The sequence below is a fragment of the Ptychodera flava genome, chromosome 20 (assembly GCF_041260155.1).
Source record: "Ptychodera flava strain L36383 chromosome 20, AS_Pfla_20210202, whole genome shotgun sequence".
Taxonomy (NCBI): Eukaryota; Metazoa; Hemichordata; class Enteropneusta; family Ptychoderidae; genus Ptychodera; species Ptychodera flava.
Window position 1 is genome coordinate 17,258,059 of NC_091947.1, and position 26,496 is coordinate 17,284,554.

Here is a 26,496-nt window from a genome sequence, read left to right on the forward strand (position 1 = left end):
TCTCTTCATAGTTCGAGTAAACTATTGCTACGATACGAACCTTTAGATTTTCTGCTTTTCGAATATATAGCATGAGAGGGTTTTTATGTCATCATTGGTAAGGAATACTGCCTTTAAAGAAAGTGTGTCGGTTAAGTTCAACGCTTCCTTGACTGCATTCTCCCTATAAGTAAGATTACTCTTCAAATTTAAACAGATTGTTTCCAAGAGCACTATCTTCCATAAAAGGTCACAAAAAATACGATCCATTTCACAATCAGTCAGCCATACATTTGTATATGATTGTATCTTACAGGCACCATGGAAAATCTGGAGATCCGCAGCAGAAACCTTTCCGGGCAGGAAAACTCCTCAGATTACGATTACTATTTCCTTGGACGTAATGAACTACCTGGAATGGTTTTCTTGAGAGATATTGCCTGGCTGTTCATACTTCTCTACTCTCTAGTCTTCATAGTTGGATCCATTGGCAACGCGCTACTTGTGGGCACGGTAATTCGTTACAAAAGTCTGCAAAACGTCACAAACTTCTTCATAGCCAATCTGGCGGCCTCCGATTTCGTCATGTGCATCTTCTGTATTCCCTGGAGCCTGGCTCAGAGCCTCATGGACGACTGGATATTCGGGGAGACCATGTGTCGATTTATACCCATGGTCCAGGCAGTGTCCGTGTACGTATCGGTGTTATCACATATGGTCATCGCAATCGATAGGTACTTCGCCATCATGCACCCGCTGAAGACCAGACTGACGCTGACCAGTTGTTTCTGTGTGCTCGCGGTGACTTGGATATTCGGCTTCTGCCTCGCCTCGCCGATCGGAGTCTACACTCACCAGTTCGACCTTCGCTCGTTCGGATTCGGCATAGCCTGTTTTGAGTTTTGGCCGAGCCCGTCGCGAAGGCTCATTTACAGCATTTCGCTGCTGCTTATCCAGTACGTGATTCCATTAGTCGTGGTCACGAGCAGTTATCGGAGGATGTCATTAAATCTAAACCGTCGAGTCGCCCCTGGAGTCATAACGGACGAGCAAGAGTATCGCGAGACAAGGCGAAAACAGAAAACAAACAGGCTACTTGTAGCCGTGGTGGCTAGTTTCGCTTTGTCGTGGTTGCCGTTTAATGTGTTTATGGTTCTCAATGACACTAACATAAACCTTATCGATAAACGATATTTCAATGTCATGTTCACTCTTTGTCACCTCATAGCCATGACTTCGACATGTTACAACCCATTCATCTACGCCTGGCTGCACCCAAACTTCCGCGAAAAGTTCAAATCGAAGATGCAGTGCTGCAGCCGAAGAAAGAAGTCCGGCAACGCCGCAAAGATACGCGCTAACTTCATCCGCGAAAATAACGCAGTGTCCACTGACAGAAAATCGGCCGCAGTCTCCAGCGAAGACGTGGAGACGTTCCAATCGCCGGCCACTCAGGGTTCCTCGGACACCACCAGCAACCCCTTCCTGAACGCACAGTCCGTCGGTGAACCGGTGGTACTTACTGTTGATGAATACGTCGGTGACAACTACGCAGATAAAAAGAATATATACTTCTTTAAGGAAGCGTCAAGGAGGGTTTAGTATAGGTAACAACTTCACATTTTCCCTTTCGTTTTTGTTCCACCAACTTCATCGCGACCGTCTGAGGGCGACCTTCAAGTGTCTACAACAAATCGAATATACACCGCATTATGGTGTTCTATAAATTAGTACACTATTTATTTTATAGTATACTTATACCCCTTTCAACGAAAGGGAAAACCCGTTAGAAGTAATATTATTATTACGTTTTTGCTTGAAACCTTGTACATAATTTTTTTTCTTCTCCGAAAGGAATACTGAAATACAAAGGATTATCTTTGTTATCATTACGCCTAGTGCTTGAATTCTGATCAAGACCAAGACTTAGTTTTCAACAATGTATAACATTTGACATTGCACGTTTACAGTCTGTGTTTGCAAGGCATTTACAAGATGTTTGTAAAAGACATTACTGGGATGTATAGATACGGAGGCCACATAATGGAGACTTTCTCATAAAGTCATGGCGGGGATTAAACAAACTTCATTCATTCGGGGCGGGGGTGAATCGCACTGCATGTATACACCAATGTGACCACTTGCATATTACTGTTACTGTTTGATTTCTGATGCAAACATACAAATCAAACACGCACTAAGACAAGTTTTGCCGGAATCCGATGGGAGACAATCATTGTTTCAAAGTAATCGTTTGTGTTGTCGTGTCTTCAATACAACAGCTCATCGTGGAGTCGTTGTCACATTGTCGTCAACTCAGATAGTGAGACATGTTCTTATCATCTTGATTAGACGTAGAATGCGCCCTCAGAGACAGACTTTTGGACTCCTTAATTCTGACAACTTCTCTTAACCTTGTTGAGCTGACTTTGAACCGTGTAAAAAACTAAATTTTACTGATTTGTTTTATTTAAACTGAAATAATACTTTTCTGACGATCAAAACAGAGGCATACTGTTAACACACAACACATTGTCACTATATTTCCAGTTATCCTTAAATGTGAGACAATTTCCTTCTGTGTTATACATATAGCACACGGACTCTTACTTTAATTCTTTTACTATGTTGGAGAAACGGTTGCAACCTCGATCACTGGAAAACAGGACCAATCCTTGCGATAAAATATCGAATGATACTTACAGACCTTTTCAGGTCCAATTTCGTCATGATTGAGCTTATTGCGTAAAATTATTTTCATAATATTTTTTACCTCTGAAATATCTTTAGATTAATGAAGATCACATAAAAAACATTTTGTAACAAAAATCTACATGTACATGGAAACTTTATTGCAATTGTCCTGTTTGTAGTGCTAGCTCTATAAAAAAAATGAAAGACTTTTCCTGTCCTTGTTATAGGGATGAAGGAAAAGTGCCTTCATTTTTTCAACGTTACTAGCCCACGTAGATCGTTAGTACACGTCCCTTATCATTATATACGAGACAATGATGAAAATGAAGTTAAAAGTACCACACTTCTACTCTTATGGTTGACAGTTAACAAAGGGCGTGTGTTGCAAGTTAGTCCGTTGGTGGCGCTGTAGATACTGAGTGTCAGTGTGTTGAGAACATCAGCACATTTTTTTTTACACCGTCTACATGTAAATAACCTAACCAATCAAAAGACCGTGCCGCATAAAAATGATGTTCATAAGAGTTTACTATGAAAGAATTTACAAAAGGGACGATAGCTGTAAATCATGACGATACTTTTCCTAAATTTGTTCTTAAACTGATAAAACAGGTTTATAAAAAGCCAGTCTCCATAATGTGTATATATATATATATATATATATATATATATATATATATATATATATATATATATATATATATATATATATATATATTATATATATAATATATATATATATATATATATATATATATATATATATATATATATATATATATATACATTTGATACATACGTATATATATATAATCGGTTCCTTTCTTGAAGGCATAGAATAAAAATCTACAAATATTGCGAGTGACAACTGTGTTTCATTTCGTAAAAGTTGTGTAATTTTCTCGACAATGGTAATAATGCGCTGGTACGTATTTTGTCCTCAAATCAGTGTAATGTGGACAGACGAAGAGAAAATGAAATTCATTTTCAATGGATGTGTTGTCACATTTACAAACTCTTTGGTCTTTTGACGCTCTATTATATCTTCCCCTTTCAATATTAAGAGAATGTGATGAAACACGAAAAGATGTTTACGTCATTTTAGAAAAAGAGGTTTCATTGCTATACACAGATAATTTTCTAGACAAAGTATAGTTTTAAATTCTAATTATATTCAAACATAACGTATATAACTCGACAATATAATGAACTGTGTACAAAACGCAATGTTATCTTACTGTTGAAATACGAACTCTGGGCTAGACTAAAATTCAGTTGAAGACATGACTCATAACGTTAGACATTCGAAGTCGGATTCGGGTCACACTGTTACCCGTACAACTCATACAAGCTGAATTGATAATCTGGGCATCGAGCGTTTTGACATTTCATCCGTATTTGACAAAACACAACAAAAAGAATGAAAAATACGTAAAAGTTTATAATTGTATAATATCTTCGTCATAAGTGAGTCATATGCATCTTCCTCGAATACAACGTAGTCGAAATCTGTGGTCTATCGTTTATCGTATATTTAAAGAAATACATTTTAAAATTACGGGGAAGTACTAATCGTTAGATATTTTTAGAGACAATACACAGGGGAAATCATTCTCTTATTGCCTCAGTTTGAGATTGATATACGAAGTGTACTTATTAATTCTAAGACCCTATCAATCTTAACATTCTTTTACGGACTCAGAATATATAAACAGAGCAGTATGAGTCAACTTATATCAAGTTACCAAGGTAGCATGCTCTAGGGGATTTTATATTGCCTTTTTGGTCTACCACTAGTGCATGGGGATCATTTTGAAACTCATGAAGTAATTAAAGTTTTTATTGGCTTACTTTTGTACATGCCGTAAATTTAATTTTTTGCCATAGGGCTAACACAGGGATGGCAGCTATTTTGAATTTAAAAAGTCGGCAGATAGTGTGTAATTTGTTTCTCTAGTACCCAACTCCTGATTTTTATCGCCGATTTCGAAAAGAAATGGTTTTAATTTTCCTCATAAAGTTTTCATTGACCAAAAGTTTGTCTTTCAATTTCGAGGTGTCTGCTACCTTATAAGTCATTATAATTGTTTTCCATGTCGATATGACTGTATGATGTACTTACCTAGCTGTCATTTCTGAATTACTGTAGTGAAAACCCATGCATTCAAATAAGTAACAGTGCTTTTTGTGTCTACATTTTACTGAAAATGCTGGTTGCAGTTTTTGTTAATTGTTTTTCATTCTTTACCTTGCGTAAGTTGTGATGTATGACGCATATCTCATAGCTGCCTCAGTAAACTAGTTTTCTTTACCGTATACCCGAAACGGTTGAATAAATATCGTACAAGCACAAGCTAAAAATAGAGAGTCCTTATTTCGTCAAAGTTTCTCTTACATATTTATTCATTTGTTTGTACTGATGCTATCTCTTGGCGAAATGAAACACTTAAAGGGAAAAACTGTAACGTGTGGCAAGTATTTCAGTTATCAGCTGTGTATCAACTACAGTGTCTGACCTTAATCCGTTTGTCATGCTGAAATTTCGGGTATTCTTTTTGTCAACACAGCTTCTATGTGTGTAGTGATCATTGTTTATTGTTTACAAATGAATTCTAGTCCTGACTTGAATGCAATTTTCAACAATAACAATGGAAATTGTACTCATATAGGTTGTGTTGATATGCTAAATACTTGCATTAAATTACAGTTTAGGGATTCAATGCAGAAAGTGTAGGGAAAACACAAAATGAAAGTTCTGAAAAAATAGCCAAAAGATACAGCTTATGGAGCTTCAAGACAAGCATGAACAGAACTTGTGTTCGGTTGCGACGACAAACGAAGGATTCGTATAGTGGTACAAATATGACAATACTAAGCATTGGGTGCTTTCGAAATGCACAATGTTTTAATGGGGACGGGCACTGTAGACAGAACAGTTACAGGGATGACACGTTTGTAGGAGGAAACCTATGATATCGGCATTTATTCAGCAATTCGGAGCTTAAAAGGCGTGATTTCGTGCGTGAAACTACAGCAAAACTTCAATGTCCCTGCCAGTATGGTTCACAAAGTCAACACTGTTTTGATTGTGTTACCCTGAATATCCTTTCAGTGCGTTGCATAACTTTATTCTGAATACTGAAAATTACGTGTCCTTCTAGGCAAAGAGATGACGGTAAGAAATGCTCAGAGTCTAGGTTTGTGGTTTCCTTTAATGAAATGCAAAATGTTTTTAACAGCTAGTGGCACATGCGAAAGCACAGACGATGGTAAACTGTAGGAAGAGGGATGGGTACATTCGTGACCTGGCTCATTCTAGAGACTAAGAGTATCCTCAGACCCCCTCCGTCTCATCACCATTGTTTACCCCACCCACTGTTATAAATGGTGAGAGTGCAGCTTTTTACAGGGCATCTGGGCTCACCAGGTTAAAGGCATGTTTTCGATCAAAGAGATCGAAATTGTTACTTTTTATGTGAAAAAGAGGATTGCACAGATTTCACCGTTGTTTGCATGTTTTTTGTTTTTGTCGTTGTCGTTGTCGTTGTTGTTGTTGTTGTTGTTGATGATGATGATGATGATGATGATGATGATGATGATGATGATGATGATGATGATCATGTCGTTGTTTTAATCTGCAAATTTAGTGGAGTCCCTACATTGCAGACAGATTAATCCGATAAAACGCCTGCAAGCGAATGCGGTAGTCCGTTTACAAGAAGTGGGTCGTCATTTTCTTGTTAAATTCCCTTTCGATCGCATGACTAAAAAGTGTATCCCAATTACTTGAGAAGCAATACGAGGATGATACCAAGCGGACGCAAGTAACTACCCATTCAAATTGTGATTTTAATTCTCGAGCATAGAAACATTGTGCGGGTATATAACGATATCGATAGTGAAACAAATTTGAACAGTCCAGATGTATAGAGCCATAGCTTGTGAAATTCATTCTCAATTACTCAGAAAAGACGGCAGTGTGCTCGAGAAGTATGGGGCAGTGCGTTGATACCAGACTACACTCGTAATCGCCCACTCAAAATGCAGTGATGTTATTTGTTCATGAGTTTTGTCATATACTGTATTCGCCTCTTCTCGGCCTGTCAATCTACTGGTATTGTGCAAAACGTTTGACAGGTCACGTGGAATAAGAGTCGCTGTTTTACAGTCATTCTGGCTAACAATTGATGTTGTTGTAAAAGAATGATGATGCACACATACTGGAAGTATAGTTTAACAATTCCCTCTCTGTAGAATGCAGTGTCTTGCTTAATAAATTCTCGTATCTCCCAGGATTAATATCATGCAAATATTTCCCAACTCTTAACATCTCAATAGGGATTGTCTTCGACCTGTTGTCATTTTCACGAAATGTTGCACATTACCTTTACAAAAGAATTTAATTCAACATAATGGTTTAGTGAAAGTTTCTCGTCACCTTCTCTAATTTTGAGTAAAAAAATTATTAAACTTAGATGCCTGAGTCCATATAATCATAAGTAAAAGTGTTGACTTTGAACATGGGACATTTCTATTTCTACTTGAAGTTCACGGCAGTATGTCACAGACTTGATATAGCACGATGATCGCTAAATTTCAATGGATTTGCTGAATGTGACTGAGGTTAATCCTAATCTAAATCCCATACATGTGAAGAAGATGGCATTGCAATCAACTTCCTTCTTAAACCTTCTCCTGGGACTTGAGAAATTAGCTATCTTGTAATGCTAAAGGCCAAACTCTTCGCTTTAGAAGCCAGGTATTAGGGAAGAGCTATACTATTTTTATGGCAGCCGAATAAAAATTTCATCAAAAACAGATTGTGTTCTTCGTTTTTCTCTGCATAAAACAGCGACATGTAAACATTTTAGCAGCCTTAACACGAGATTAATGTGAAAGTAGCGCACCGTCACTTTTTCAGACGAGTTCTTCACCTCAATTAACCATTCTAGATTTTGCACAGGGCAATGATCCGAACACGTCTCGATTAGAAATTTTGTTAACGTGGCATTTCGTTTCACGGAAAAAAACCCTGCCGCAGTGTCAGCCAGACTATATTTCTGAATATCCGAGTTCACGAAATGACGAGCCGAACAGAATTTTACACGCCGACTACCGTGTTATGCCAAAGGGCTAGCAAACGTTCATAAAAATTTATGAATTTGGCGACCAGTATTTGAAAATATCACTCTTTCTGCACACAATTAATGTATCATGATATAAATAATTACATCCTTTTGAATCATGAATGACAGTTAAATATCCCAAAAGCAGCATTAAAATTTAACGAATTGTCAGTTGACTGGAAAAGTGCAGATGCTGTATACACAAAACTACCAGGTAATGTTTTGTTTTCAATTGGTTGTTTTTATGATATTACCATTCGCAGCAAATCCTATCTGCAGGGAGGCTGCATGTATTGCTAAACATTAAACAAGATCTTCATGCTCTTTGAGTCAGCCGGGATACAACGAATCTGACATTTGGACAGCGCCCTCTGTGGTTTTCATATTGGATATGATAACCAAAATCATTGACCTATATGCTACGTCCATCAATGGTAATTTGCGTGTTGCATGAAAACCCGGCCATTGAAATGATTTCAGGCGTCGTAAAGTCCGTCGATAAATCTATGGTTACATCGGAAATTCTTTACACAACCTTTGCGACGCCACGTCTTGGCCGTTGATGTCACATATATCGGATGTTTCGAAGGTCAATATACACGTCTTAAAAATCGGCGGAGGTTGCACTCTTGACGTGATAACAAAAAAACTCGCCAATGCTCGATGATTGAAAATGAACAATGTTTACACCTTATCGAACATGTTCACAGTCCGTTAACCACGAGATGTGTCATACAGGGATGAGATCACACTTCCGGAGAAAATAAGTGTTTATCCGTTTTACGACGGGTAATGCCTTCACAAAGCGTTTTATCGGAAATGTTTGGGCATTTTCTTTTGAAAATTGTAATTAACCTATCCCTGTTTTATGTTCCTTTGATAAGTAAAGGGGCTGTACGAGGCTGTTTTCTTGACACGTGGTAAATTGCTTTTCACCTACCGAGTGATATGTCGCCAGGTAAAGCCATTCGTTTGCCACCTTTTCGGTTTGACCTCAATTTTAGCATTCCTTCGGAAACGAGCGTACATCACCCTCACATCTGACTTCCTATTAGAATCATTTCCTGACACGCTAGAGTGTGGCTGTCATTTTAGATGCTACGAGGTCTTTCTCCGGCTCCAGACGGTACGACCGTACATGCGTGCAATCCACAAGTTGGTTTGCTTCCTCAGAAGAACAGAGTCAATAGCTGAAGTTCATTGCATTTTCGATGAATATTGAAGTATAACCTCAGATTTCGCAAAAAAATACCAGAACGGCTTGCATTGGAAAGAAACTGTAAAGCGCATATTTTTTTTTATTTCAACCGCTAGCTTTGCTCGAATGGTTGCCTAGCGCCTTGGTCCACCCTGGGGACATTAGGGTCTATCTTTAAGGAAAATACCTATTAACACTATTGGCTAGGATCTCGATATATTTTGAATCATACAACGCGTTTTCGAAACTTGCTATATATTCATTTTCATGTAAGTAAAGCCAAGCTGTCAATGATCTGCACGCCTTGGACTGCGTTACGTTTCTTATTACCACATAATTAAAATTAAATATTAACTCATGGAAAAGAAATCTTATGCTTTTGTGAGTTCCGAAACTGTGCCTTGGAAGCTATTTTAATACGGAACGCCCTAAGCGTTTTATGGATAGATTAAAACAATTCGCATAGTTTCATTATTAAATGTTCAATATCAGCGTGTGAAATCTCCCTGATTTCGGTCAATCTGAGATGAGAGGAAAAGGGAAGATTTTTCCATTCGTAAAGTGAAAGGCGTCATCAGCGTCCGTTCTGAACAAATTGAATGACTAAACTCACTTTAAAAGGACACAAATGACTAAAATCACATACACAGTTATGTTAACAAGCACTGATCCGAGAATCAGAGATCGGGGACTGCAGCTTTAAGACGGAGAAATCATGCATTTATGATCCCAAAATTTAAAACCAACTTTGCTCGACCCTTTTTGATGGAATATATTGCCAATGGTATTTCCGATCCGAGTGTGACTGCCCTTCTCCCCAATACCTTAAAATGCCTTTAGGGTGCCTTGGGGTTGCATCGTCATTGAAAACGCACATTCAAGCGGTGAATAGGTACTGGATAAAATACGGCGATAAGTAGCAGATTGAGCGACCTCGCGTTAATTAACACAACACGGTGACCATATCATCAAGATCAAACCAGGATTTATCTATAGTCGAATGCCTATAAAACACGGGTTCGGCTCTTTTGTGTGTCCTCACGTTCGGCTCTTCTTGAGCTTCTTAAATTATTTGACATTGATTAAAGCGTAAAAAGTATTGAAAAGTCAGCGTTGTATTGATTAAAATGGTTGACTTGGGAGAACCCCTGAGAATTTGCCTTAGTTAGAAAATCGCGGAGGATAAAATCCATCATGCGGCATCAACCTCTTGAAATCACGTGTACATTGAGAGTTGTCGAGCCACAAGTATAGGTAAGGGACTTTTCGAATCTAACCTGGGAAATCACTTCTCATAATTGAGGTGTTGAACTCTCGCACCAATCAGCTCGGCAAATTTCTTTTAACCTTTTTTTTCATATTCGAAGTCGGCCATTACTCAAAGTTCATAGCGGTCACGGTGTTTCTTTTCCGGACCGAAGTTCAGTAAATAAGGGACATGATGACCGGTACGATGACGTTGGTGGCCCTCGTGATTCGTATCGAGTAAACTGAGACAAGAACATACATTGCAACTTTGAAATTTGCCTTACAGGTTCTGTACCCGAAGTACACTACTTTTTGGGCTGAGACCATTAAAATCATCACAAGCGGGGAACCTTGACTGATAAACTACAAAGTAAGTCGTATCAAAATATCATTTTATGGGTGTTCTCGCCACCTCTTCGCGCTTGATTTCATCTTTTCTCAGTCTAAATTATAAACTGTTCATCGAAATTTCTTTATCCCCCTTTCATCATTACCGAATTTTGTGCACGAGGAACCACATGCACTGTTGGTGACATGAACCATCCATTTACAATTACATCATTTGGTCAGGTGGGAAAAATCGTGTTCAAGGCCATTGAAATTGAACACAATGTTGTGATAGATCTTTCTAATGATCTTGCACGACAGTAATAATTAAACCGAGTTGGCGCCACAGTCGCGTAAAGGTAGTATGCGCCTCGAAAGCGAAACACTTGAAATTTTCCTAAAACTTTCCTCAGTGTAACTTTCAACCATTCTCTCTCAAAATAACGAATAAAAATTGGGGACACCGTGCAAATATTGGTACTGGAGAAACAAATTACCCGAGATTTACCGATATTTGAAATTCAAAATGGCCGCCAACCGTCTCTATGGAGAAAAACAAAATTTTCAATTTTCTAAAATCTAAGCCGTCTGAAATTTTTCTTACACCAAGAGCTTTAAAATTAGCCTCCAGAAGTGGTAGATCAGAAATTAATTGTTTAAAAGTCTGAATATTCATTCCCAAGGTGCATTCTATGCTAAATAAGACTTTTTGCAGTTTTGGCCCAATAACCAGTGCACATCATACCAATAAACTTACTCATTGGCTTTATGACTCGTTGTCGATATGCAATTTTCAGAGAGTTACTACAGTCTAGAATTATGTCGGTTGATTTGAAAGGTTTCACGTTCCTTTACATATGGTTTTACATACAGGATACAGTTCTATTATTGACCGTAATTATAATTTGCGAGATTTCGGTGTGTTTGAAACGGGTCGATGAGATCATTGACCTACGATAAGATTGACCCTTGTATGTTTCAATGCGTCCAAAGGAAATAGATTCCACAATATAGAAGAAATGAATTGCCGATGAAAAAGCAAGTTTATGTTTGTCCCAAAGGCAAAAGAAGGATAAAACTGTATTCGGTCAATCGCTTACTTCAACTTACGCAGACAATTTTATGTCATACAGAGATATTGATGAATAGTAATATGCATGGCAATTTCTTTTAGCACTGTGATTAACGACCGAACAATTTACATTGTGGGTTTTGCTTATCAATACGACCGAACAACGGATATTTTGTCAAATTTATCCTATGAACAGTAATGATAATGGATTTCTTGCAATTAAGTGAACGATAAGACATGGTACTATAGTGCGACTACTTCAGAATAACCAAAGATGGCCAACGACTGGCAATCGATTTAACCTGTGTCGTGAATCTTTATGAAACACATTTTATCGCATATTGCAATTCATAACTAACGCATGGTAACTTAATTAATCGAGATTCATACAAGGGCACTTTTGCGTCGGCATTCGATTTAACAGACCGACAGCCATATTTTCGTACAGTATATAGTAAAAAGACTTTTATAATAACATTTGCATGCTTAAAATACTATTGAAACTATACGACTAAGTATGGTCAGCATACGACCAAGCAACCGTCTCTGTATATAAACTAAATGGTGTAAACCATAGATAAGCAGTTTGGTCTCTTTATGTTCAGAGTAATGTTTGAAAAATGTACCCTGACATATTTTTTACAAACTATTACGGCAGCATGTGGGTATCAATATATACTCCTACATTACGTGAGTGCGTGCGTGTAATCAGACTAACAATACTGCCAATCAGGGGTTCCGGTTTTCTGCGAACGAAAATACATGTTTAAGTTTCCATGAATCGGGCCACCGGACAAAACTGACAAATGGGTATAAGTGTGGTTAAATACTCAGCATGTGGACTGTGTGTGAACGACAGCAACCTTTTAGCCAGCCGCGGTGTCTCTTCAATCGAGACTCGCTCGACAGATCTTTTGTGACGTGTACTCCATTTGACAGAACAGAAAACCATATTTTCGTAACATACTGTATATGGACACTTGTCAGGCGATATTAAATCATTCAATTAAAGTATGCGACATACCGGGCTAACATACGAACAAGATATACGCAACAATCGTGATATGAAACCCAGTCGGTGTGAACCACATGATAACCAGTTTGGTGTTGTTGATGTCAAGAGCCGTGGCGAAAAATTGTACTCAATTATGTTTCTCAAACTAGGCACCGCATTGAAGTAAAATCACTTGCGGATATAATTATTATTTATACCATTCTAAAATGCCTGTTTACGTATATTTAATATACAAACAAAATAACATTACCTATTTGGGGCCATTTCAACTTTTCTGAATAATAAGAGCATAATTTTCACACTATATTTACTCCGTCAAACAAAACCTGTTATAATAGTTGTGAGTGTCGATATAAGAATGGATCACTCTCGGTGAGTTGACAGTGAACGATTCACACTTGCTAGCCTAACACGTCACGTAAATCTAGGAAACAGAGATTTTCATCGGATTTTCTCCGTAATGCTGCAGACCCTAACTCTGACATGTCTGACGCATTCAAAAGCTACAGCCATTCCTCATCGATTAGACTGTGTATCGCAAGGACCGTATATCTAATCTCTCCGGCAAAATTACTTTGGTTTTATTGCTGACACGGTAACCTAACACGCAGATTGAAACATCGCCGTTTGAGATGAGACAAGATTGCATGAATTTTACATTTCCCTTGTAGATTACAGTTGGGAGCACTGGAAGGGCCGTCGACACACGCGGGTTGTCGATCGAGTCAACGCCGGGCATTGCCCCACATGGCATGTTGATGTAACCATAGCAACAGAGCATGCCAATGATGTTCGAACTTTGTTAAAGGACGTGATCAAAACGAACACATACATGAGGTATTCATTGTACAAATTAACGGTAAAAAAGAACAAACTTGCCCGTATGTTTGTTATTCACCTGGTATTACAGACACTTTTTTCGTTTTACTTTTTTCTGTTTATCTTTTATTTATTTATAAGATCAATAGGCAGACCTACGGGTCTGGAGTGCAAATCGAAAAGCTAATAATAAGACAACATCCTCAAAAATGACAAAAGCAGCTTCGCAATGTAAAGTACAGCAGATACATTTAAAAACCGGAAAGTTAAAAATATGTCAAAGATAGAATCTGGAATTGAACATCACTTTCCCTGCCCACTTTTGATTCCGCTTTAAATCAGGTTGTGCTCACTTTTTGTTTTGGAACTATAAAAAGTATTCACAATTAGAAAAGCCATTTTTTAGTATTTTGAGTCAATGATTTAATAATGATGATAGTTTTTTTGGTTTTTTTCTTGCTATGGGAGCGTTAGAGGAAGTGTCTATTTCTTTGTTAGGTTGTTTGTTTATTCGTCCGTGTCAAGATTGTTTTCCATATCATCTACATTGTATATAAGTGTAAAAACGCGGTACAGGAACTCTTCAAGGACAACTCAATCGCCTTCGATTTTTTTCTTGTTTTAATGAATCAACCACAACTTTAATTTTCGTGATGTGAACCACGTGACCTTGGTCGAGGAGGCGCTGCAGGCTAAACATAAAGCACTTGTTTAAAACGGTGGTTGCTGAGAAAAACCTTCAGCCAATTCAATTCCGAAAAGTTGTTCTGAAAACAAATTGTGCCTGCAAAGATTATTGTCACCCATGACATGGTTTAAGCCTTTATAATGGATGTCTTATATTATACAAAATTTACAAAATAATATGTAAAGAGACATCGACATTGTACCCCTAAGGCTTTTACGTAATTGCTTATATTCATTAATTGGAAAATGTGGAACGCCTTCAATTCGGCCTCGTTTTCAGAGAGCGTTTAATTTAATATCGTACAGATTAACATTGGCTCATAGATTCGATGAGTGATCTGGCGCGACTTTTGTGTTGTAGGGTATTTGTTCAAGAGGGTTACTTTTGTATCAATCAGATTAATTTCGACTCAATATGGCATTTAAACACGTGATTTCTGCATTAGCTCTCTATTACATTACATCTGTGTATAGACAGGATATGCATGGCTTGCGGTTAATGATGACATTTTAAAATAAGCGAGTAACATGCCACATGGGAGATTTTACCGAGAATCTACACGAGTCCAGTCTTTTTTCTGAGTTAGATATTAAATTCACTAATCACTTATCTACATAACCGTTCGGGAATAAAGACAATCTTGAAGTAGGTGGCATAATCTGTTGGAACCACCTAAAAAGGTATCTGAAAGTAGATTTTAGATTTTGTTACGTGCGGCCTGTTCTGGATAAGTTGACTGTCCATAAGTAAAGTCTTTATATAGTTTTTCGAACAGTTTAACCTTACTGTTGCATGCTAGTCTTGTTATAATATTGATATTGCATCCTAACACGTCACCATACGCTGGGATGTATTTCTTCCTGATTTGTACCCCACCCCAGGTGTCCAATTAGCGGTTTACACTGATGCGTATAGTTTGTTCCTCTCGGCATATCATGCGTCATTTAATTTCTAATTAGGTCTAATTGTAGGAACCGATACACAATGCATATTTCTTCGAACTGGAGTGCATCCCGTCGTTATCTTGGGAGTGTGTAACAACTTGTAAGTTTTGTGGAAATGAGACATTAGTTTAGAAAGAGCATTTTTTGAACGAATACTCATTTTGTATCTGCCTGATGCTGCGCACTTACGGAGTACTGATTCATATGTATATAACCTAAAAAGTGCGCATGTCGTAGCTTCTGTCTGTATGATAAGCATCAATAATGATAATGATATCATCATCATCATTATTATCAACATCATAATAGTAATACTGGTTGCACTAAATATTCACCATATACTTCTATGGGCTGAGAAGATTTAAGGTAATATGCACCTCGAAAGTGAAAGACTTAAACTTTTGCTCATATTTTCCTCAGTGAAACTTTGAACCATTCTCTTACCAAAGCAAGAATAAAAATCAGGGGTCACCGTGCAAACTTTGGTACTAGAGAGACAAATATCTTGCGATTTCTCGATATTTGAAATTCAAAATGGCCGCCATCCCTGTGTAAACTCTATGGGAAAAAATAAAATTTTCGATTTTCAAAAAACTAAGACGGTGAAAACTTTTCTTTCGCCAAGAGCTTCAAAATGAGCCCCCACAAGTGGTAGGTCAGAAGAAAATTGAAAAAATTTGAAGGCCCGAATTTCTGTCCCCGAGGTGCGTTCTACCTTAAAGATAATTTTGGCGGTGTTCTCACTCCATATACTTCAATCATTTAGGCATCATAATCAGGTTGTTATAGCGTAGGCCTGGAAACACAGATTTTGCAGGCTCACCGCTATTGTGCTTGCTTTTTACATGTATTCAAGAGGACTGTAGGTGGGGAGGAATATGATCTAATTCAATACTTTTGAAATCTGGTGCTTTGATGAAACTTTCATGGTGCAGAGTTTGACTCTATCGAATAAACAAAGCCTGTTCAGATTGACTAGTTCAGCTAGGTATGATGATGCAAAACCGTTCATCGATTTTTCAGTCAGAGTCAATATTTTGCGATAAATTGTGCAGACATTCGGTAACAGTTAAGTGGATTGCTTTACATCCACGCCTGAAAGACTTTGTGACGTCGTCGAAAAACATTTCTGGGGCTGTTTTGTTTGATGAGTTCTAGTAGATAAAGTGGAGCAGAACTATTCATTGATCGGAAGGAGAGAATCTAAAGTTTAATGATTCCGTATACAAATGCTAGCGATTTTATTGCGAAATTTTGACCATTTTATCCCATTTCAGTATCTTTTGTTTATGCTCACAATATAATTACAGTTATTTACTATCGGTATCCTTTTGTAGATTACGATGCAACGACATTTTCCTCAAGTGATGAAAAACCACCTGCTGTCACGTAGATCACATAATCATTTTATATTGACTGTTGGCGCCCATAGTAATGTGTTACATGATTAACCAATGCATCTTCTATTTAATGTTGACGGATTGCAACGGTGAAACCAAATGAGAAGTACAAGTATAGGTATGACGTGTAGTGCTATATCTACTGTGGCCATGAAGGCAAATCACATTGATTGCCCATTTGCCGGGATTAAACAAAAAGAAACACACGTCCGCATGACGCGATATCGACGTTGAAAAATTCATTATGAACTGGGCCGCTGTTGTGTTTGATCACAAAACAAATTGATCTGCATGTGTACACTACGGCACACGGTCTCTGCGCTAAACTTGGACAAACAAGACTCTGTCACGTCTGAGTGACAGCGGAAAAATTGAGTCTTGTATACAATACCATAAACTTTGTCCTAACAGACGAATGATGACAACCTAAACAAACAAATATACCAGAAAATACCAATGTACTCGGAATAATCTCAGCCCATAACTGGGACACAATATCGTGAGTGGTGGTCAGGCATCACGTGTCAGCGTAGTCTCAGGCTTTTGAAAGAAAAGGCACGTAGGATAGCCACAGATTTCCAAAGGATAAACTGTGGCATCCGTCCCTTTAAAATAACTTCGGAAGCTGCTGCTCGCATTTCAACATTTGATACTGCCATGAGACGTCGATAGTTGATAAAATTACAATCGTAATTTTAAGGATGTGTGGGAGACATATCATTGGCCAGTTTTCCAGCTTTGCAAGCTAAGGTCACTGGAACTTGATTTCAAAATATATTTTAAACAGTTTATTGAAGCCATATTTGGAATGAAATAATTTTTCACCTCTTAGCTAGTCTGCAGGTCTGACAGTTTCAAATTTAAACATACTGCAAGTTGTCAGCATGTTACATAGAGTATCTTGTACCGGATGTAAGAGCATATACACTATGGTCATCAAGGTTATCAATCAGATGAATAACTGACAAGCAGGAACGCTTCAATAGGCATAAAATTATCGACGATTTGTTGCAGCATATATTTTGAAGTGTTGCCCCTTGTGTTACATGTACAATTCTGTTGACAGGATATTTTGATTAAACCATGACCTCCTTAGTTCACCGAATGACGTTGCCTATACTTTTGCATGAGTCGCAAATTGATATGTATTTTAGTGTATAATTTGTAAATGTGTCCAATTTTCCAACACATTCATTCCACTTTACGGATGGAACACGAATGATGTTTACCTGACTATTAATTGTGCTGTTGTGATATAATTATAAAACTCATACAAAAGAAGGGTTGAACCTTATTACCTCAATGCACATTATTTGCATATTTGTTTACTCTCCTGGGCGCTGGTTGCCCCTGATCACAGCAATGCTCCGCCGCCTTTAATGAAGAGACATTTTAAACAAAAGTGTATTGTTCTCAGCTAGATAGAGTTTTCCGAGCCTATACAATCAAGTCTACTCTTTTCCTTCATAATCTATAAAATAAATTACCTGCAATTTCATTACTACTCTCGTAATGACATTTCTAAAAGTAGACGTCGACAGATCCCCCAGATTCTACAAAAGTATATGAAAACATATTCTAAATACTGATATGTTAGATGCTGAAAGTTCCAGGTAAGGTGTAATTTTAGAACAATTTTAGCATGAATATATCAATATTGCTTTGCTCAGCTATTGTGTACAGTGTTTATTTCGAATGTGTGTGTATATAGTGTTGATTTCGCAAGGTGACACATCACTCCGCTTGAGAATTTTCTTAAAATCTTCTAATATATGCTTTATGAAAATCAATGACGTCAATTCGTAGCATTGCGTCATATCATAGTGTTAAGTCTAATTTTAGGCTACATTTCACATGAGGTACACAATACTCACTTCAACTTGAATAACTATATCCTTTTAATAAGAAATACAATCGTCTGAACTGAGTGTTAACACTTAATTTTGAAAATCCACGCTACTGTATAATGAAAATAATAAAAACAAGGCAGTATTGCTGAAGGCAATGAGTACTTGGGCCGTGATAGAGTAATTTTGAGGACAATATATACTACTATTCAAATATGGTCTTGAATTTCCTCCTGTCAATTAGGCATTTGATTAACTGGTTATTAAACGAAGCAATGGCATGACAACGGCAAAATATGTCTAGCAACTTTTGTGGAGTTTGAGGCAGGGGTTCTTTATTTATAGCGGGAATTGCTTAAACTCCTTAAATATTCAAATTACAGCAAATTTCTTTTGTTCTCGATGGTAGATGTCTAAGATTTAGATGGGCATATTTAGATTTCTAGTTATCCCTATATACCAAAAATCGGACATCCAGCTCTATTGGCTTGCTCAGAATTAGATATGCGCATAATTAATGAGGTACAATATGTGGTGTCATAAGGTGTCCCATCATACCATTTATGAAGGGTGTAGCACTTGTGGTTACTGAGTTATGGACAAATATATATATATTTGAGGTAAAAGGTCATTGAGGTCACGTCACATTTTGTCATAATAATTGTATTGCTAAGTTATTCCTATATACCAAAAATCAGACCTCTAGCTCTATTGGCTCGCTCAAAATAAGATATGCACATAATTAATGAGGTACAATATATGGTGTCATAAGGTGTCCTTTCATACCAAATATGAAGGGTGTAGCACTTGTGGTTACTGAGTTGTGGACAAATATGTATATTTGAGGTCAAAGGTCATTGAGGTCACGTGAAGTTTTGTCAAACAAATTATATTGTTAACTTATCCCTATATACCAGAAATCAGACCTCTTGCTCTATTGGCTCGCTCACAATTAGATATGCACATAATTAATGGCATACAATATGTGGCGTCATAAGGTGTCCCATCATACCAAATATGAAAGGTTTAGCACTTGTGGTTCCTGAGTTATGGACAATAATGTATATTTGAGGTCAAAGGTCACCAAGGTCACATGATATTTTGTCAAAATGTCTGAGATATCTGCGTGAACCGATGGACTCACTGATGGACTCACGGACGGATATGAGCCAATCTATAAGCCCCCTGGACTTTATCCGTGGGGACAAAAAAACTGTGTCACTGCATCCTTTAGGCAATATGAATACGATGAGAAACTAAATTTTTATTTTTCTTGGCATCATACATGCGAGTCTATGGAGAACTGCCTTATACATGGGAGTCTATGGCATATGGAGGTGTAAACTAAAAAGTCCTCTAACACGGCCAAATTTGAAAGCATTGTGAAACAAATCGACGTGCATCTGTATGGGGTTGGGTACTAGGCGTGAACGGACGGACGGACGCACGGACATGACCAAACCTATAAGTCCCCTCGGACTTCGTCCGTGGTGATTAAAAACAACGCAACAGTTATTACAGCTACACCGGCGGTAGGTTCATATCCAGAGCCCCGTACGGTCTGCCGCCGTCGCTTGAAAACAATCTCATGCACCCGGCCATATGGGCAGCTGGCGGATGCATGACTTCCCGGAGAAGGCGAGCTGTCACGTTCAAGCTCAGGATTATTTGTCGATCAAATTTCAGTAAATTTACCTTACCTAGATGAAATTTTGTCTATAGGCTGAAATTTCGCCGAAGTTTGACAAAATTACATCGATTTTTCAGGTTCATATGCGACATTTTTGAGTTTTGAGTGCAGACAGAAATAAGTTTTGAGGCAACATGGCTGCGACCCCATGTTGACCCCTAGCCCTGCGTACGATGCTATGTGCTACAGCTAACACACAGCATCGTACGCAGGGCCAGCGAGAGAGTTGCCGACATCGACGGTTATTTACGAGAAGTGAATAAAAGACTGTCATTTTTGGAAGCGATCGAGTAGCTGAGGTAGGCTGGGATACGACTTGGGCCCAAGAACGCTGAATTTCGGCAGTAATTTGGCTTTTTACGTCAAGTCCCAAAATGGATTTGAAGTCACCGACCCAACGTACGGGTCTTTGCAGGGCTGTGGTGAGCGGGGCGGTTAGCTGTAGCGGAACACACAGCATCGTACGCAGGGCTAGTTGACCCCCAAGTGAAAATGTGTTCGCGATCAAATCTTCCTATATTTTTTTCAGAATTTTCAACAAAATCATTGCTTCTTACATCTTTTGTACAATATAAAATACTAAAATAAAACTGCGATGTGCCATGTCTCCAGATTTCTAAAATATCGTTCGTTGACCGTTCGACGCAAACTTGTGACGCAGTTGAAATTCAATACTGACCGCCAAATAATCTTAATGAGACGAGATCAGTCTAGACATCCTCCAAATTATCCAACCATTCGCATTGGAGTTCAGCTCGCTTAGAGTATCATAACATTTTTCGGCCTTCTTTTAGATCGACCCTAATATCTCCCATTTAGGAAATAAATACACAAGCTACCTCGACAAAACTTCGTGCACCATCCAAGACCAAACGCACTACAAATCTGTCTTGACGTCATCATCTCCTTACATGGTAATCGGCATACCGTATTTTTTAGCAAAGGGGACACAGAATACGTCGGAGTATTCAGTTTCAAAACGTATTACATTGTGTGATGTTGTCAAAAAAAAGTCATGTTACTGCAGTGGTATAAATTACAAACACAAAAGTTCAAATCAGTTTATTTTGGACTGGCTTTACCCAACATTTCATATTGTTTCTTATGCCAGATTTGACCACGTGCTTACTGGCGACCCTTTTCATGCAAATTTTGTGTCAAATGATGTGTTCCCCTGGAAAACAAACGTACGATTTCTAAATGAAGGAGGCGAAATTTGCCCTCAAGACTCGAAACCACCCCTTTATGGGTGTACCTAGCTATTTTTAACGAGCTTCTCGAATCTGCAGCTCTATTTCGAAATGATGGTCTGGTTTTCTCAGCTCAAGGATAAGTGTTTCTCCATCGCTGTGGGCATTACTATTCTCAACCGGGGTACAGTTTCCAGTCGCAATGTTTTTCATTGTGTCCGGGATATAAAACCTTTCCTTTTCAAACTTTCTCTTTGATTAACACTAATCCACATCTTGTCAGTGATTAAACATGTTTCAAGTTTAAATGTTAAATTCTGGTCTCGAGCCCTCCTGTTCGACCAAACCGAAATTACCCCTCCCACTTTGGCTCGTCCAGTGGGTGTAGCAAGGGTCGTGCCATCGCCTAGGAAACGGAGGGTGCATTAATTGTTGCATTTCGATGCACATTTTGATTATATTCAGAAGATTTTGTGGCAAAAACTCAGATAGAGAAGCATTTATATTCACATCTCACTTATTCATGACTGGCTGAGAGCAGCACTTCCATTAAGTTAGCATCATTACGCCATTTACTATGCCAAGAAAGATGAAGCCAAGACATTTTGCCCTCCCTGGTCTCAGCCAGAAATGGTTATACCTTACAGAGTTTTTTCCCACGGAATGAAAACAAATGTACTTGGGCTGAGGCCCAAGTACAATAATAAATAAAAATAATAAAAATAATAATAACAATAATAATTATTCCTAAGGAAACAGACTGCTTAAAGCTGTCGTAATAGAGATATGATATGATATAATATCATATCATAAGTATCATATCACATGATATCATATAAATTGATATGATATGATATGATATGATATGATATGATATGATATGATATGATATGATATGATATGATATGATATGATATGATATGATATGATATGATATGATATGATGTGGTATGATATGATATGATATGATATGATATGATATGATATGATGTGATATGATATGATATGATATGATATGATATGATATGATATGATATGATATGATATGATATGATATGATATGATATGATATGATATGATATGATATGATATGATATGATATGATATGATATGATATGATATGATATGATATGATTTGATATGATATGATATGATATGATGTGGTATAATGTGGTATGATATGACACCATATAAGATCAGATGAGATAACATGACATGTTGTGATATTGTATTATATTATATTATATTATATTATATTATATTATATTATATTATATTATATTATATTATATTATATTATATTATGTTATGTTATATTATGTTATGTTATGTTATATTATGTTATATTATATTATATTATATTATATTATATTATATTATATTATATTATATTATATCATATCATATTATATTATATTATATTATATTATATTATATTATATTATATTATATTATATTATATTATATTATATTTTTGTATGTATAAATTTACATATATTTATTTATTGAAGCTTTTCTCATGAATTTTTATTTAGACATTTATATATTTAATTATTTTATGATTTACTGTTTATTAAGTAATTAATTTTCATTACAATTTTCCAAATATTTTGTCGGGCATGTATGTTACTGATACAGATGCGCTTTACGCGGGTCATCTAACGTCGAGATGATATTCTGAACCATTAAAATCGTGACCTCTTATGACAACTCTTGTTATTATTGATTACATTGCAGCAAATTAATTATAAAAAAAACAATCAAGCAGAAGAGAGGAACCTTATCGCTTAATTATATACATTATTTGCATACATGTACTTATTTTAAACTGATACATGTATGCCTTATTTGCCGTAGGACACATAAATACTCCCGCTACCTTTAGTGAACTGATTTTCATCACAATATTGCTATTCGTCACAGATTCACCAGACTCAGGAAATATTATCTTTTGAATAGGAAATCGGTCGTTCTGTACAGCCAAATGGAGACAGTCGCCGGTTGTTATTTTGGTCTTTGCAGAACGAGACTATCCACCTAATCACCATTTCCTTATTCTATCGGCTGGCTTATCGGCTCTTACTGTTCTTCTCCGCTAACGTTGTAGATAAATTGCATCCGATAAAATTTGTGAGAGCTACAACGATTGACATCACACTTGCATGGAAAACAGAGATTATTATCCTGGTAGATATTTGGCAGTTCTTTTTTTACAACGCCGGCGTAAGTGGGCTAATGTATGCCGATGTCGATTTCTAGATCTGTGAGACAGTTAGTTTAGTAACTAAAATTGTTGGCGGGACCTTATGTCGAGCACACCTAGAAAATGAAACTCGGCATTAAATGTCTGCAGACACTCTGATCGATAAAGTATTCAACAGTTATTGTTTAATTTCACCTTAAAGGTCACATTAAATTTTAATAAAGAACACAAGTTTAAACTATATGCGCATGGAATTCTAAAATGCCACCTCACCCCGTATAAATTTTGTTCTCTCATAAAAACACAACATATTTTCCTAACGGTTTCAAAAATAGTAAACATAGGCCGATCATGCTGGCAGTCAACGTGCGCAAGTTTTAGTAAGCTCATATCGCTAATAAAGTAACCACACAAAGTCCAACCGGACACATGGTGCACATTTATTTGCATTACATGACCTTCGACCCATATGCAATTGAAAAACAAATGAAAATCAATTTATAAGGACACGTACAAAAAAGTAAGCTTCGTTCTAATGGTCATGTGGAAGACGAATACCACTTTTTATTAGTTTGTCCTTTGTATGGCAAACTGAGAAAACGTTATAATTTAGCAGAAGAAGTCGTTAAAGATCCTCAGTTCCGAAAGTTTTTGTATGTCATTATAGGTGAAAGTGACTCAGGAAGATGGTTAAGATTTGTAACTTTGTATATGGAGCTTTTGAGCGCAGAGAATCAGTTCTGAAAACTATGGAAAAAGCATAATCTTTTTACGGACTTGTACCTTGAATATTTTTATTTGCAAATTCATGCTAGTTAGTTGTCTTTACACCATGAGCATTTTACTGAGTGATTGTTATTTCAATCCGTTGTAACCCCCCTTGCATATGGGGTGGTGGCTTGGAAACTCTTGTGCTCCTGAATCGACAAAAATATACATATTAGAATATCGACTAAGGTTTAAGTACAAATTGAATAGGAAACTAGGACACAAGACTTGGCAAACTTCAAACTTTAATGTTGGGTACGCTTATGCAAAAGAAGAAAGCTAAGGTAGGAAAACTAATATTACGAACATCAAATCAGTTCTAAAGTATTCTTCTTACAGAAAGTAATTTGTTAAATAGGCGAGGTGATATATATATATATATATATATATATATATATATATATATATATATATATATATATATATATATATATATATATATATATATATATATATATATCGAAGTATACAGATGTCCTCGAGGGAAATTACAGTGCTCAATGCAAACTTGATTACTTGAAGTAATCTGTATATATATATATATATATATATATATATATATATATATATATATATATATATATATATATATATATATAGTGTGAAACCTTCAAAATCGAGTCCTATCTAAACTTGAAACCTGTCTAAACTGAACCCTTGTCCAAGTCCCATTCCAATAGAACTCTATATTTAAAGCACCTTTATAAATCGAAGATCGAATACCTCTCCTAACCGAACAATTTTCTCAGTCCCTGTGGATTTGGTGCAGACAGGTATGTGCAAAATATTAGATGGTTGCGAGCGTGTTTTGTTACGTACATGCATTGTATACATGTTTTGGAAATTTTAAATTTTGTAAAAAGGATTTATACAACAAAGAAGACGAAGGGACAGTTGATGTGGAGATTAACGTCGGTGCATACTCTTCAGCTCATTACACTCTTCAAGATTTGAATGTAATAATATATAACTCTGACAGTCTGTACAAAAGGGTTAAGTGAAACACTCACCAGAGTTATTTTTAACTTATGAATAATCAATTTCATCTTGTTCAAAGGATAAGCAAAGATGAATGCTTGTTCAGTGGTTGTGATTTTCTGTTCGTGTTTTGTTGTTGTTGTTTTGCAGAATTTTACTCGCAAGGGCAAACAAATGAACAAACAGTCACACGCAAAAGAACTACCCTCTTCGATGGATTCATGACCTATCCACATTTGACTGTCGTCCAGAATGATAGGACTATCTTGATCGACAATTCATTTCCCTCTGTTTATCTGGCAGGGAGGTTGACAGTTTCATTAGTTCACGGAAGACATCGATATTTTTCTAGACGACAGAACTGGCGATACCGCAGCTGGTTATCTTTCCTTAAGGCGTCAGCCTGTCTACGTGTATGTCTGTCGATTTATGAAAAGAAGACCCATGGGTAACGCGGAAATTTTTCTTCTCTGTTTGCATGGCCCGAACAAAACAGTATGGTTGTATATTTTCTAATGCTGGGAAATTTCCTTGGAGAAGTATCACAACTGCAAAATGACAAACTTGTTATCGCCAGCGACTGAACACACCGCATTTTTATTTACTTGACAGCTGTACAGGTAAGCGACGTCTGAAAGACGGAGACGCGTGATGAGACACTCACTTGATTCAAACATCGAGCAAGCTGTGAAGAGTAAGATAATCAAATTGCGATGTCACCACTTTGTATGTACACGACGTGACATTTGAAACTGCTTAGTTATGCATAAACTCAGAAAAAGTACATTTTGCTGAGAGCAGTGTGTCTGCTTTTATAACATTTCAATCGTTCCACGTCATCGATACGCTGAGCTCAGGTTTGAAAGTTGTCACAGGAGAACCGCAAGATCAAAGCGAGACAAGTTCGTGCACTTTTAACATTGATTGCATGTGTCATACCGAGGAAGCATCATGTTCAAACCAATTACATCAATGCGGATAAACAAACATTCGGCGTGGTAGCTACATCAATATACAGTTTCTGGCCGTCTCCCTATTTTCTTTCATCGACACCGCCCTGCAATCGTCCACCCTGGATGAAAATAATCCGAAAGTGTTCTCCTTCTCCTAGGGCAGGCAAGCGCGCACCGGCAAGGTTCCTCTCGACTGATCGAACGTTTTGCTTCAAATTATTTCTGTCCGATCCACAAGCATTCGCCTTTCAATTCCCAGTCTACTTTACATAATTTGTAATTGTTTCTGAGTAGTAAGTACCCTAAGGCTTCTTAACCCTTTCACCCTCAGTTCCCTGTATACAGGTCCAACTTCAC

At 37.1% G+C, this 26,496-nt stretch overlaps 1 protein-coding gene across 1 annotated transcript; it reads left to right on the forward strand.

Moving 5' to 3' along the window:
• The first annotated feature begins 300 nt into the window (after positions 1-300).
• LOC139119632 (prolactin-releasing peptide receptor-like) lies at positions 301-1,755 on the forward strand. The gene has a single exon (XM_070683470.1). It carries the CDS (start codon positions 301-303, stop codon positions 1,579-1,581), a length of 1,281 nt encoding a protein of 426 aa, XP_070539571.1. The 3' UTR covers positions 1,582-1,755.
• Positions 1,756-26,496: the final 24,741 nt, after the last annotated feature.